The sequence below is a fragment of the Clupea harengus genome, chromosome 1, assembly GCF_900700415.2.
Source record: "Clupea harengus chromosome 1, Ch_v2.0.2, whole genome shotgun sequence".
Lineage (NCBI taxonomy): Eukaryota > Metazoa > Chordata > Actinopteri > Clupeiformes > Clupeidae > Clupea > Clupea harengus.
The window spans coordinates 23,871,735-23,887,168 of NC_045152.1; the positions used below are offsets into that span (position 1 = coordinate 23,871,735).

Here is a 15,434-nt window from a genome sequence, read left to right on the forward strand (position 1 = left end):
CTGAAAGCATTGCTTAAATAGCCCATACGTTAATGTTTATTCTTGTCACCAACCAATAGGCCATTTGTTCACGATCACAAATATTTTGTATACCAGTGTTTCACACTTTACTAACTTACCTAACAAGAATAACTAGCCATCAGCGATAAACAAAGTAATGGTAACACATTTCTTGTTAAATTACTGTGTTTCCAAGACAGGGGAGAAAAGAGAACACCCCAATACAAGTTTGCTATGAACAGAATGGAGCCGATTTCAAACATAAATATGTAAATCACAACGTACACAACAAAGTAATTGATCATTATGAGTGTATTTACAGTTCAAACAACATAACAGACAACCTCTTGGCTGTGGACCTACAGGGATAAGAGTAGGTTTGGTGAAATAGGGCAGTTCAAGGGTCGTGTCCGTAGTAAAATTTAGACAGGAAATCTGTGGGACGAGGTGTCTCTGTCTCATGGAAATAACGCATTATATGAGTCCTCTGCTTCCATACTTCGATGGTCTCCTGTAGCTCCATCTTACCCTAAGCACCACAGAGGGAAGAAGGAAATGAGTATGGGGAGATTTAACTTATTAAAAAAAAAAAACAGCCAAACAACTATAGGTAAAATAAACATGACATAAACATGTAATATTTTAGGAACCTTACCTTGATTACAAGCATGTCAATGATGCGAGGATCTGTGACATGTTTGTTCTTGTTGAACATCTCCCTCACTTTATCTCTACCCTGGCCGGTCGTAATGTCCAGCTGGAACACGGCGACTGAAAGGAGAAACTCGGTGTTAGATCACTGGACTGGTTGAGTAAAAACCGACTTTGTTGCCGCCGATGCAGTCTTCCGTCTACTGTCTATACAACATCACTAAAGCTACACCTATGGTGATGTTTGCATCGACGACATTTCTTACTTACTACAAGTTAGCAGGCAAAACAGCTAATATGGTTAACGTTACTTGTTATCAAGGTAGTTATAGCTTCCATAAACACCTGAGGCTAACTACCGTGGGCTAGCTAGTTTTTACCTATGGTTAATTTAGAATTTGTGTATGTGACGATAAAAAAGACACTGCCACGACAGTGTCAGTTCAAACATCGTGAATACTGATCGAGAAAGCCACATATAGAATACATATATGCTAGAAAATATGCCCAGAAGTTGGACGGCTAGTCTGCTGGCCCTGGCCGTATAACGACCTTGACTATCACTATCCGGGGCACGCATTTATTCATGGCCGGAGCTTTTACCTGTATTGGGCACCTCACGATACCATGCCCGATATAATTCCCGGACCCTTCGCTTTGCTTCATCAATGTCCCGACTGATAAGTGGTTTCACAGCTTTGAAGGCACCACTGGCCGTTCGGGTCGCAGCGGTTGACGCCATGTTTACTATCCTTTTCTTCTTCCGGATTCATTCTTCTTCGTTGTCACGTTTTCCTTTAAATTGTTATAGTGCCCTCTAACGCTTTGGTGTTGCATTATACATTGACAAAAGTGTATAATTAATCAAAAACGAATCTAGTCACCTTCACCTCCAGAAAAGTCCTACCTCCACATGTAGATTTTGTGATCTGTGTGAGTAGACACAGCAGTGTGCCATCAGGCTTACATTTTCTTTGGAAAATGCCTTGATTGGATTGTTTTGGTATGCCTAGGATCAATACCAAAACAATTGTGGCTCAAAACCCACTTTTATTCTTTAGCATTTGGATCCTCCTGATTGAGTTAATAATTTGTATATTTGCTTTCTGTGTGCTTAGTTGAGTGTTTTGCTTCTGTTTTGATTTTATTGTGATCTAATTGTTTTGTTTCTGTTTTCTATTTGATTTGATTGTAGTGTGATTTAATTGTAATTGTCAACGTGAGTTGTTTTTAAATGTGCTTTATAAATACATTTGAGTTTTGAGTTTGATCTGGGCATCATTTACCAGAGCCTCCGCTAAGTCATTCGTAAGCATATAGCCTACCTTTCGAGGTGTTTGTGTGTCCAGAGCGTACTTAGTTAAAGGCTACCAGGTTGGTCTGGAACAGTTTTTAGATAACATGCATGTCTTACAGCCTAAAATTGATGAAACAGACCAAGGTCTATTTTGCATTAGGATATATTGTGTGCTTTATTAAATAAAAAGTAAACCATCGTTATAAAATTAATGTTAAATCCCTTTAATCCTATAAATAAGTTCTAGACTACAGACATCCACATAATAATATATGGGAATTTTAAAGAAATTAAAGAAAGAGAAATGGAGACAAATCCTGTTCATTTATTGTAAAATGCTGGTATGTTACAGGACTCTTTCACCCTACATTAAATATGAAAATTTCAAAAAGACAGCTAACTAGATCAGAAAAAAAAAACATTTTAAAAACATAAAATATTGGCTCATTGAAGCAACACTAGCTTGTTGTGGCACACACAACTTACACCGACACACAATATCCCGAGGCAAAGGAAGGTCTGGCAACATGTTGTAAATGTTCACCACTGCATGCTCTACCTCTGCCTGAAATGTGGACCTTTGACATCAAATGACTAAAACAAACCATAGACCATTACCTGCACAAAAAAGTACATACTGATCTACAAAAGTTCAAAAACAGCACATAAATAAGCAAAGGGGGTTATACGTCTTGACATAAATGTCTGTATTTGGCTTCTCAGGCAATTATTTAGAAGGAAGTCACTTCATCTGAGGAAACCCTGCATGAAAGCATGACAGAGTGAGCTGGTACTGCAACGGTCCTGTTTTCAGCTATTCTTACCATCGGAAGTGAACGTAGGCCCTAAATACAGCTCTTAAAAAGAAAGTCTCAGCAACTATTTTTGATGGAAATGGCTTTCAGACAAGTCTGGAAATAATGTCAAGGGGATGTTTTGTGAGAGTTGTTTTCACAGAGAAAAACATGTACAGAATCTTAAAATCTTTTGGTCCTCTGACTATCATACACAGCTAGAACAGCATCCAGTCAATTCAGATGGGGACATGGGGGAAATCTAGAATAGTCCAGTTTGTAGGTCACTTGTGCCATATAGGAGTTCAGACTCAGACCAACGTTATTGCTCCCATACTTTCTCTCTTACACGTGCAAATGCGGGCAAGCATTCACATGTACGCGCGTGCACACACACACACACACACACACACACACACACACAAAAAAAACTTTTTTAAAAGTGCATATTTGGGCAACCCAGTGTGTGACTGATCGGCTGACAAGTCTTTGCAGCTGAGTGGCTGATTTGACTGGAAAGCAAAGGCACTTGCAACATCCGCATCGCCATGAAATGATGTCCTCAAGGCTTTAAGTCCTCCTTTAAACAGCATGCTCTTGACTGCAAGAAACAAAAATAAAGATGGCTGTTTTATAGAGGTCTAACAGTTCGTGTATTCCTCCTGAACTGTTCGGTTCAGTATGCCCCGTGATCCAAACAATTACTGTCAAAATAGTCTGTTTAATGTTACTACTCGCACACACGGAACACGGAAGTGCGCATTTTCCCCGGAAAGTTTTGAGAGTGCACCAGTATCTACTGTATCGTAAGAAGGCGTGGATACTCTTGGCAATAGAGTGGTTGACAAATTGACAGCCTGCATTGCGTTCTTACATTAAGCATTTTCCTCTCCATGCTAGAGCATTCCACACCAGTAGCTACTATGAATGGGTAACATTAGTCACATCAATGTCAGCAAATTTCCAGTTCATGTGATAAATGTCCTTCCTAAACACATCTGATAGTGAAATATCTCCAGCTGAAACTATTTATGCGCTCTGGATAGAAGTAGCCTAATAAAGAGAATTTGAGAATGTGATCATATTCGTTTGATCATTTCCACCACATACTTTGTTTGTTCGTCAGTGAACACATACACTACCAATAACATTATGGCTTTTATAAGTAGATTAGTTAGTTTACAGTGCCATACGTCTCAAATCATGAGTTATTAACTTACGCTGCACTGCTGAAGCATTCTGTACTGGAATAGAGGCTAGATTACTGTAATCAATGGCTGTAAAAAAGCAAAGACTGCGACATATTGGACCTTGGTATTGGGACAAGGGGTGGGCCAACCACATTAGTAGGTGTACCTGACTATGACTCTCGTCTCTACTGCGCAGACTCTGGCTCCAGATAACGGAAAAAATTCCCTACTTCGCAAACTCTGGCTCCAAATTTGACAATATGGCGGAGGGCGTTTTCTTTATATACAGTAGTATATATATTTAGAATGGAAGGGCATGGAGCCCCGCTGGCCATATTGTTTACAGTCATTGGTCAAGCACAATGAACGATTTTTGTCAAACTGTATGCCGACATTGTTCAACTGAAGTCAGATATGTCTGTGTACACACTTCAATGACTATGACTGAATCACCTGACTGTGTTGATTAGCAGAACAAGACTAAAACAGACTGGAGGGCAAAGAATCGTACCAAACCGTGACCACAAAACCAAGATATGTGAAATGTGTTTTCCCGCCACACCCCTACTGTTTTAGTCATATGTTTTAAGCACACAAGATGCAACCGCTAGTACATAAATTAACAAGTGACACTTTTTATTTATACGTAAATGACTGCATGAACTCCACCTTTTCCTGTCAAAGTTCTAGCCATCTCTGCAGTAGATGAGATGATGACAGAACGAGGGGAAGTTGTGGTTTGTGGCATAGCTTGTGGCATTGTGACTTGTAACTGCTTGCAGCGCCAACACGTGGAGTGTGCACAGAGAACTTAGGCTATGGTTACTCATGCATGCAGAGAGTGATATTCGACATAGTATGGTTAAACGTGCAGTCCTCGATTCTGGCAAAAGAAGAGGCTTAACTCAACAGCCAGTCAAATGGCAACTCCCCTCCGTGAACCTGAAGTAACGTGATTCATTTCACACAAGGAGAATTTCACTGAAATTGAGGAAATGTGTAATAGATTGTATTCAAGGACTGGACCTTTAAGCCAAATAAATGTTTTTGATGGCACTTGATGGCTGTATATATATATATATATTAAATGTACAATAAGCTGTATATATATATTATATATTAAATGTAGTTATTGTAGTTACAGTTGCCAAGGACACAACTGCTGCGGGGTTAATAATGCAGTTAATAATACACACTGCACGATACTTAACACAGATTTCCTTTCCAAATGTCACCCAATCATTCAATGACTATGCAGTAACTTAAACCGTCAGCACCATCATTTTACTTCCCTCATAACAGCCTCAGAAAGAAACACAGAGGATGTTTTATTTGGTTTGGATAAAGTCCATAAGAACTTTGGAAGAAACATACCCAGCCTGTTATAGAGGAGTTTCAGGGCATCAGTGCTCCAGGCTGTTGCCCAGCCGCTGGCCCTCTTGCAGGGCAGCCATGGCCAGCTTCAGGTGCTCCCGGAGGCTCTGGATCTCCCGCTCACTCCTGCTCTTCATGCCGCTCAGCTCCTCGAGCACCTCCTTATAGCGCTCACAAGCAGAGTGCTTCTCCTAGGGAGCAGCAAGTTCACAGAACTGTTAGGATGTAGTAGTGCTTATGCTGGGAGATGTTTCAGTTGTTTCATGTCAACTGCTCTCCTCTCTCTTGATAGCACACCACTGATATTTACCACAAACAAACACAGATGTGCACGTGCACGCACGCGCACGCACACACACACACACAAAACACACAAACAAAGACAGATGTGCAAGTGCACGCACATGTACACACACACACACAGATAGAGAAAGGGAGAGAAAGAGAGAATCAGTACCAAGTTAAGACACTGCAGTTCATTCCTCAGGCAGCTTATCTCCTTGTGCAAGTACTGCACCTCGCTTTCCTTTACTCTCAGGAGCACCTATACGTAAACAGATTGATAAGAAACTTTAATAACAGATTAACAAACATAATCCCTTTCCAAGAAAGCAACAATAATGTCTCCATCATCATTCTAAAAGCACTGGAACTAGTATGGCATACATTGAACTGGAAGAGGTATGTAGATATAGAATGGTTAAAAAGCGGTTTTCAAAACCACATGAAAATATGTGCTCATGAAACCACCTTATCGCTCTCTCATCACAACAGCTCTGGTGCTAGGTGGGGAAGTGTTGAAGTTAGTACTTTGCAACAGTGATGCTTAACTTCTGCTCTTTTTTTGTAACTCCTACCTCCAGCTCACAGGCTTTCCTTTCTCTGTTGCAGTCTGCGATGCCCTCCAACCCCTGACCTGTGACGAAGGAGCGCATGCGGTTGATCTCCTCCATGAGGCGTGCCTGCAGGTCCTGAGAGGGCAGAGTGCACATACGTACAGGGTCAGCCAAGACCGGCTGAGTGGGGAAAGCTAGACTTGCAGAGTTGCCATGGTGCAGTGTCAGCTACGCATCACAGGTCTCTGCCCACGGTGCCAGTTGAGATTCACAGCCCGCAGTAAATTAGAACTTACCATAAGTACGGCGACATAACATTGCACATTTAATTATTTAAAAAGAAAAACAATTCTTGTTATTACTGTTCACCTGGTTCTCCTGCTTGAGCAGCTCCATGTCTCGCTCTCTGTGGCTGACATCCCGCTCGCGCTCCTGGCCGCTGTGCTTGACGCGGTTCAGCTCCAGGCACTTCTGGGAGTAGCGCTCCGAGAGGCCCTGCAGCTCCCGTTGGAGCGCTGCAGTCTCCGCCCTGAGGGACAGTCACAGGCAAAGGAGCAAATGAAAAACACAGGCTGGTACACACGCGTACGCATACACACACACACACAGACACACACACACACACACTCACACTCACGCACACTCGCACTGAAAACAGATCAGATACAGGGCTATACGTTTAGGAGTGAGAGCTGGTTGTAAAGACCCCAAATCACTGACAGCGACATGGGATATCACCACTTTTCTGTTGTCACTAAAAGATAAAGGCAAACAAATATCCCCTTATCTTTATTTGCCTTTAAAAAGTTCCAATTTGAGCTTAATCAAATTCCATTAAGGCAGCTTAATCTACCAGACGCACGTGACCTTTATTTGGAAAACCACTTATTGTGCAGAAAATAGCAAAGCCACGGTTTTACATGTGCCAATGACTTGTAATGTAATTACATTCTCTCACAGAATTTCTTAAACTAAACAAGGTCCCTATAAATGTTCAAGGATAATTCGATTTTGAAGTAGGCTAGTTATTCTATGATTGCACAACACCTCTGGCCAATTTTGGTTAAATACTATAAAATGGCCGGTGTTGCAGATATCACACAGACAAAAGATTGTTTGTGTGATATCTGCAACACCGGGCATTTTATTTGTTTTAATGTTCTTAATTTGATGTTGCATTCTTGCTCTTACAGCCAAGAGGCTTCAAGGAAAATGTAACCATCTCAGTCCAAGGCCAAAAACACATAAAACATTGCTACAGTATATGCCTTTATCAACCTACATGTACTACCTGAGCAATACAATACACACAAGCAGAACTTTACACATACACCCACATGGCTTTACCTAGTGTGCACAAACACAAATTAACTGTATATGAATACAGAAATTCACAGACGGGTGTTTCCGAACCCCTACTAGCTACAACAGCAATGACTAACGTACAGCATGTGAATCGCTAACATACCTGCCACCTTTCTGTGTACAATACATGACTGCTGGGACAAGAACCGTTTCATGTCCCAGTACCATCAACACCTAAATGACGTATAGACCTGGGGCTACAACACTGGAAGCACTCCCGCTGAGGTCTGCAAGGCTTGTGAGGTAATCCACGGACAATGGCGGGAGTGCATCACCACTGCTATAATGACCTTTCATGAGAAAGAAGTCTTTATGGCTGAGGCTGCAACGTAATTTAAGTCTCAAAGCCTTCATTGGCCTTGCGTGTGTGGTTATATGTATGCGTGTATAAAGGCTGGAGCCACTGTCTTCACTGTACATCAACTCAAACTCGTGAAATGGCAAATCTGGCCACAGCTGGGAATACTGATAGTGTTAGACAACCCAGATTGTTGACTGAAACCTTTGAAGGTTGTGTGTGTGTGTGAGAGAGAGAGATTGTGAATCAGTGTGTGTGTGGGGGGGGGGTGTAGTGAGAAATGTGACAGGTGTTAAATAAACAAGGAAAGACAGGGGGTTTTCAAAAGGGCAGTGTGTGCTGTGTGAGAGCTGTGTGGCCACTGACCGCTGCTGTGTGCTCAAGGACTGCCTGTCTGTCCCACCAGAGCCCAGCCTGCGAGCCTTTTCCAGCTCACGCTCCAACTCCTCTCTGTGGGCCTTCTTCATGACCTCCATCGCTGATGAGATTAAAGGGAAGCCAAGACACAGGGTTAGTTGTATGCACCAAGTAGAATAGTCATCCCTCATTATTACGGCAAGAGGCCCTGTGAACCAGCAGCCAGACATTGTATCTAAAGGTGTTGGTCCAGTGCTTCTGTTGGTTATCCATCCTAACTGTATTTAAAGGTTTTGGTCCAGTGCTTCTGTTGGTTATCCATGCTAACTACTCAGGCTAACTGCTCATTGCATCAAGTTTCACTTGATTTTGTCAGATATTGTAGGCCATGTACAGATCAGTGTCATATGAGACTACAAATGATGCAGTGATCATGGGGTCGTCGCAGAACTTTGGCACGTGGTCGGTCTGGCTACCTTTTTCAGTTGCCTGGGTCTCCTCCTGGAGCAGCCGGTCCCTCTCCTGTTGCAGCTCCTGCTTCTCCCGTGCATGTTGCCTCTGCAGCTCCTCCAGGGCATGCCGGTGGGCCAGCTCCATCGATCGCAGGCTTCGCCCACACGGTGCCAGTGGCCCACACTCACCCCCGCCGCCGCCGCCGCCTCCTCCCCCTCCTCCTCCTCTCTCCTCCTTACCCCCACTCCCTCCTCCTCTTCCACCCCCTCCCTCGCCCCCCTTCTTCAAATGCTCCAGCTGTTGCCTCAGAGACGCCACCTGAGAGGGGAGAAAGGAAGCAGGGAGATACTATGGTAAAGCACTCTGCTGGAGAGGGTCTAGCCTATGTGCTGATACATCAGTGCAAAGCAAGGAAAGCGCATGTGATTGTATGTTCAGTCAAAGGGGCCCCTTGTGCATTCAGATTAGGTTTTATCACCATCCTCCCAGTCCCCCACCAACACACAAAGGGTTTGGTTTGCTACATGCCAACAGTCTACTGCCAGGGTTTTCCCTGGGTTTTCAGAGGGCTTAGGTGCTGTAAGGATACGTTATTTATGCGAACATTATTATTATTATTCATACTAGTTTTAATATGAATAAGATACTAAATTAACTATGCTCCAATTTAACTTCTTTCAGCGACGTCCCAAAAACCATCCCAACATAGCCCACTCCTCAAACCGTCCCAACGTGTGTATTGTTTTGTTTTATAATTAATAATCTATAATTTACTGGTTTTGATCATTAAAAGTGATTTTGTGACTTTAGGTGCTGACGTTATGAAGTATTGGGAGGGTAGTGCTGCACCTTCGCCTACTCACAAACACAACGTAACAATTCCTGCTAACTGTCTAAATGGACACACACGAGGGACGGCTGCCAGTTTGATATCGAACCGCCTCTCCATAGTTGTTGCATTCATTCAGGTCCGAAGCTCTGCAAATGTGCTTTTGTGTTCATTCGGCTTTGAGCACTTTGGGCACTCCGCAAAAACACCTTACCCTTTCTATGACAGGGAAAACCCAGACTGCTAATTAACATGGACACTCACATGAGGGGAATCTCACAGCATTGAGTTTAACCTACTAGCAACATTAAACTGGTGAGACATTCTCTGACCATGAATCTCATCTACTATTGTTTCAAATGTAGGAACACACTGCTTGGGAGTACCCAACAACAAGCACACATCACCCAAGCTCCCTTTCAGTCAGTCTAAAGGTGCAACAAAGACATGGAGGGACTGCATCCTGGATACATCCACCCAGAGACACACATCCACCCAGTGACACATCCACCCAGAGACACACATCCACCCAGTGACACATCCACCCAGAGACACACATCCACCCAGTGACACATCCACCCAGAGACACACATCCACCCAGTGACACATCCACCCAGAGAGACACATCCACCCAGAGACACACATCCCCACATGTGTGGTTTGCCCTTTCCCCTTCTTTCGGGGAGCAATGGTTATATGAACATCCTCAGGTTAGTAATTCTAAATTGACACGCTTTGCTTTCAAACTAGCAGATGAATTTGTTAATTTGCATTAGCAAATTGAAAAAATCATCTTCACGCACTACCTCCCTCTGTAGCGCCTCGTTGGCCATCTGTCCTGAAGTCGACCGTGACCCCGTCGCCGGCAACGATCTCATCTCCTTCAGCGGCAGCCGCTCAAACTCCGCCCACTTCCTCTCGATGTCCTGCTCGATACTCTGCCTGCTGTCGCCACCCTGGCCCGGGCCTTTCCGTGACAGCACGGCCTCCCATTGGCTGGTGGCCTCCCTGGTCTGCTCCTCTTCCCGCCAAGAGCCGCTTTCCCGCACCTGACCCTCACCAGCCTCTCTCTGGGTGGTCGATCCCGGGTTGGTGGGCGTGGCCACTGGAGACAGCTCCACATAGTCAAACCGGCGGTGGGTGGAGCCAGAGGACCCTCCGTCAGTGTGGGAGTGGGAAAGGTGGCGACGTGCTGACGACAGGGAGCGCGAGTGAGAGTTTTCCTTATCACTGTTGCTGTCAGGAAGTCTGGGAAACGCAAAAGACAGAGGGAGAAGAAATAACAGTGAGGTGTGCACACTCACTGCTTGCACAAACACAGACAGGTGAGTCACCATGCAGCAAGGGTTGTTATTCCTGCACAGTGAAGGAGAAAATCATTACAGGGAATGGCCATTAGTTACTAAATATTAAACTGATCCTTCTGTGTGCTACCAAGAGCTATGTCTGTGGTGATAAAACATATCACGTTGTGAACATAACGTCATAATTGAATACTTTCTCACTGAATTCTGACTCTGAAAACAAAAGTATTGCGTGGGAGAGCTAAATCGCACAAACACTTGAACAACTACTTTAAGATGAGCACTAAAATTAAGAAGAATGTGGTGAATGAGGTGAGGAAAGAGGAGAACAAGGAAAATGTATCCTAAATAAGGGAACAGAGATTGAGGGAGGGTGCAGGAAAGTATCAAGAAGATAAAAAGAAGTGTTCTTGAAAAAAATTACTAGTGGCAGAAAAAGGCATGGCAAAGAATGGGAGCCCAAAGAAATACCTTCGAAGGCCAATGTGAATAGCTGGAAAGGTAAATGTAAAGACTCACTGTGTGAGGTCAGGTGAGCTACTAGGCCGCACACTCTTCCTCAGGACCTCGATCCAATTCCTCCTGATCCCAGCCGTCATGGCTGACAATGTGAACACTGCCTCTCGTGTCTGCCAGGACAAGGAGATCAAGGAGATCACGGGGGAGGAGAACAGGGAAGGGAGGTGGAGTCCAGACGAGGAAGGAAAGTGGGAAGAAGGATGGGGGAGAGGATTGGTGGTGGAGTGGATATTCGAGAAAAAAGAGGGCTTGTTAAATAAAAGAAAGAACAATTACATTTACCAGTCAGTCATTCTAAAGACACTTTTTATTTTACATGACTCAACACATCGAACTGTACTGCAAGCGTCTTGATACTGCATTTAACTTCATACGTTAATTTATTCATATTTTCTCATACAAAACAAATGAAGAAATAAGATAAGTGTCCTCACGTGAATCTGGAAACCATAATTCTTCTCCACGTCATACTCGGACACTTTTACACAGGACTTCAGGTCAATATCCCCATCCAGGTCATCTTTCTGCATGTAAGCACAATATGGCATATTATAGTACATAGACTTCAATTATAGCCCATGCTAGCCACTAAACATCTCAATTGTCAGTGTTAAGGCCATAAGACGTGGCAAATAGCATTCTCCAGACCAAAGGAATTCAGGTAACAACACAGTGGTGGACATCCTACCTCTTCTGCTCCAGAATCTCTATAGTACCTCAGGCCAGCGTCAGTCAAGACAAACCAGTGTTTCTTCCACTGTGGACACAAAGAAACACACAGCAGTTGAACCAGCAGCTCTTCACAATCACAGTTCTGCTGATGGACTAATAGTAGCAATGCATTTCAGACTATGTGCCTAATCAGTTCCTTCCTCCGTATAACTAGTCGCTGTGATGAGCAGACCACACTTAAAATCTAAGGAGGTTTTTCAGGGAAAACATTTAGAGTTGTTAAGACACATCCACCAGATGACACACATGAGTCACTCACAGCAACAGGGCTGAACATCTTACTCCTGTGTAGGAGTAACACTACAGGCGGCATCAAGGAAGATGCAAGGAGAGCCCAAGCCTATCATTTTACCAACACCCCTTCTCAATTCCAGCAATGGGAGATGGAGGAGAAGAGAGGAGAACTAGAAAGCATGGGCAAAAAGCATGGGACAAAAGGAAAAGAAGTATAGTTGAATAGAGAAGAGACTGAAAGGTAGACAGTGTCAATCAGTACCTCTCCATTTTCATCCAATTTTGACATCCATCCCTTTTTGAAATTCAGGAGGTCAGGCTGTGGGAGGAGAGAGAGGTTTTTAGTTTAAAACATTAAAAAAAATACATAAAGACATACCAATATCAGTCTAAAATTCTTAAATGTCAAACTGAGGCAGACAGATACCACTTCAAGAACATCAAAACAACCCAAACAAAAACATGCACAGCTGTGAGCACTTGTGAAAGTGTGTGTATGTGCTGGCAAAACGAAACTGTGAGGTGTGAACAGTGTCAGGAAGCAGGAGAGAGAGAGAGACCAAGTGTATCCGGAGTGCTGAACACAGCATGTATTCATGCACAACAATGTACAACACTAGTCAGAACTCTGTGTCTCGGAAGGATACATGATGCCATCAGCAACAACAACCCTTTCATGATCAGAAATGTTAACCACCAGGGTTAAGAGGCAGATGAATTTAAACAATTCAACAGGCTCTTCTCCTACTTTTGAAGGCACTTAACAGAAACAGGCAATATCATCTGTCTGAGGGATTTGCTGTTAACTTTGTGGGGATGGCCAAGAAGAAAGACTGACGATATAAGCTTGCTGTCCCTTCTCTCAGATCATTCCAGCCATTGCCTCTTCTCTAACCACACCCTCTGCCTTACAAACGCCTGTCAAAACACCACCAAGAGGGGCAAACAGAAACGGGCCGCTACAGGTACACCAGGTTGCATTAAGTAGACCTACTTTCAGACTTTGATAGAGAATTAAGATTAGGAAACTTCTTATAATCCGCATTCCTCATCTTGTCCCCCCCCCCCCCCCCCGACTCTCAACCCCCACTCTTCACATTCTTTTACCTGAAAAACATAAACCGAGTAAGTGTTTTTCTGACACGTTTGTTGTGTATGGGGGCAGCGACAAGAGACCTGACGAATCGCCAAGATTCACTGGAAACTTTATAAACTCCCACTTGCCCACATCACATTTCCCCTGAACCGATTGATCAGAAATGGCAGCTAAGCACGGCAACATGGCAGTTTTCGGAAACAGATAGCATTATAAGGCGACGACAACGAACACTATTGACACGTATTATCAGATCATTGGATACACACACACACAAATTGTTGCCCTTACCAGACTACTAGTGCAAAAAAATGGATACCTTGTGTCTCGACCAATGCGATCATCACATTTTAGAATATACGATGTAGAAATGATGGGCGTTTTAACAGAGTTTTAGGAGGCTAAATTCGCACTCCGAATAAGAAAATCGTCCCGTCCGAGTTGTGAGTATGAATAATGGTGGTAAACAACTCAAATTACCTATGATTAAACAATTCGCATACCTTTGCTGATTAACCCACATACTCTTGTTGCGTCAATAACACGACTTGCCCTGCCACAAGTTGTAGGCTATTATCCCACCAAACATGGAAACCACTCAAAACATAAAATATATTTATTAAAATATGCATGCAACTACACAGCTACAGGAAAGCACATGAGCGACAAACCATCACCACACAAAAACATTAGCTTAATTTCGATTCAACTTTGAAACGTTGAATAATGAACTACTCCATTATCCTGCTTTTCAAACAGCAAAGGAGACAGTCCACCCTCGGTTAGTAGCTATCGAAATAGCAAACTTACCGTCATATTTGGTAAATCCGAAAGTTAGTTGAAAGGAAGAGTGAAGAAAAGTGAAATATTAGCAACGTATTCCCATTTGGTATCGAGGGCCAGCGTTAAGTAAACACGAGAGCAATCTATTGGCTAACGATACCTGTTGATTTTTTTCTGGCTAAAGCGTGTACTGCTGGGTTAATCTCAAATTAGCTACACAATTAAAGACTCCCGCCATTTCCAAACATTATGATTTTCTGTGTTAGAATGCTCTCTCAAGTAGCCTATCCTAAATTATAATTTAAAGAAAAAAGCATAGCATGCCAATTTTAATCCATCGATTTCTCAACTCCTCTTGTTAGATCCACTGTAACCCTCGCACTATTTCGTAAGCTACTTCCTGGGCGTGTCTCCAGTCGTAGTTTGGGCAAGTAATCACAAACCAATCAGGTGTTACATTATTTTAGATACTTGAATAATTACCACAAAAACGACATAAACAACTGTGTAACTATTCTAAACAAAAATAAATGACGAGAAAGCATAACAGAAATGGTTCCGGCTAAGTCATTTTTGTTTGTTTTTATTTATTTTTGCTGACAAGGTGAAATCCTCCTCGCTTTTTTGGTTCTGATCCCAGGAATTTGGAATGCGTGTCCTGGCAGCCCACATTTGACAATGCGCACTCTCATTCAGCATTCACAGGGTGCAACAGAGACACTCATCCCATAGGACTTGAGACAAGCTAGAGTTGGTCTATGTGTCACAGTTAACGGTTGTTTTGTTCCGTTCGTCTCTGAATTATATTTAGCAGAAATGTAAGTGAACTGATAACTAGCCTAAGGTTATAACATTGTATATAATTGCCTCAACCATGCATTTGGTGTTCTATGATACATAAAAAGGACCATAGGAAAAGAGCTGTAATATATAATAATATGCACTTAAATATGCCTTTAATGGTGTGCATATACATGCCTGTTCAAATGGAGACTCCTCAGCACTTTCCACACTTGGTGAGAAGTACACAGAAGGCCTCCCCTGGGACTTCCTCTGTGTTAAGACATAATCACACATGTCAGGTGGATATAAGATACAGCAAAGTATTCTAAATACTTTTTTTATTTTTTATTTTTTTACAACATGTCAATACCTGACTTTGCCCTTGCGACCTCTGCTGTCCTTTCTGTGGTTGCACCTCCTCCATAGTTGGACTAGTCCCTCCCTAAGGGGAATGAATACACCTTAGTTTAAGTACATTACTACTAAGTGCGAATTTGGAAAATTCAGGCAGGGGTCTAATACAGTTCAGACAATTAATA

At 43.0% G+C, this 15,434-nt stretch overlaps 2 protein-coding genes across 4 annotated transcripts; both read right to left on the reverse strand.

The window, feature by feature from the left end:
* Positions 1-294: 294 nt before the first annotated feature.
* Positions 295-1,434, reverse strand: ndufa6 (NADH:ubiquinone oxidoreductase subunit A6). The gene is made up of 3 exons (XM_012825802.2): positions 1,255-1,434; positions 656-771; positions 295-529 (listed from the first exon to the last, which is right to left on the reverse strand). The coding sequence occupies exons 1-3, from the start codon at positions 1,391-1,393 to the stop codon at positions 398-400; spliced, it is 387 nt and encodes a 128-aa protein (XP_012681256.2). The 5' UTR covers positions 1,394-1,434; the 3' UTR covers positions 295-397.
* An 819-nt stretch (positions 1,435-2,253) lies between these two features.
* Positions 2,254-14,523, reverse strand: triobpb (TRIO and F-actin binding protein b). Of its 3 annotated transcripts, none has more exons than XM_031572367.2 (13): positions 14,140-14,523; positions 12,496-12,552; positions 11,956-12,024; positions 11,702-11,791; positions 11,268-11,377; positions 10,248-10,692; positions 8,639-8,933; positions 8,172-8,283; positions 6,512-6,671; positions 6,164-6,277; positions 5,764-5,850; positions 5,307-5,497; positions 2,254-3,343 (listed from the first exon to the last, which is right to left on the reverse strand). In XM_031572367.2, exons 1-12 carry the CDS (start codon positions 14,143-14,145, stop codon positions 5,336-5,338), a joined length of 1,707 nt encoding a protein of 568 aa, XP_031428227.1. In that variant the 5' UTR covers positions 14,146-14,523; the 3' UTR covers positions 2,254-3,343; positions 5,307-5,335. The 3 variants fall into 3 exon arrangements, with proteins under 3 accessions (XP_031428227.1, XP_031428232.1, XP_031428241.1); XM_031572372.1 differs by having other exon boundaries at positions 10,251-10,692; positions 14,140-14,522; XM_031572381.2 differs by having other exon boundaries at positions 12,496-12,528; positions 14,437-14,515.
* Between the last annotated feature and the right edge of the window lie 911 nt (positions 14,524-15,434).

What these genes read in the sequence shown, in the direction of transcription:
- triobpb (XM_031572367.2), bottom strand. An exon ending in AGGCGCTACAGAGGGAGGTA is followed by an intron (nt 8,934 to 10,247) that starts GTGCGTGAAGAT and finishes CTCCCCTCTCAG; the next exon opens with GTGGCGTCTCTGAGGCAACA. An exon ending in AACTGCAGTGTCTTAACTTG is followed by an intron (nt 5,498 to 5,763) that starts GTACTGATTCTC and finishes GCTGCTCCCTAG; the next exon opens with GAGAAGCACTCTGCTTGTGA.
- ndufa6 (XM_012825802.2), bottom strand. Translation starts at nt 1,393, where the DNA reads ATGGCGTCAACCGCTGCGACCCGAACGGCCAGTGGTGCCTTCAAAGCT. An exon ending in TCGTGAGGTGCCCAATACAG is followed by an intron (nt 772 to 1,254) that starts GTAAAAGCTCCG and finishes TTCTCCTTTCAG; the next exon opens with TCGCCGTGTTCCAGCTGGAC. An exon ending in TTGACATGCTTGTAATCAAG is followed by an intron (nt 530 to 655) that starts GTAAGGTTCCTA and finishes TGTGGTGCTTAG; the next exon opens with GGTAAGATGGAGCTACAGGA.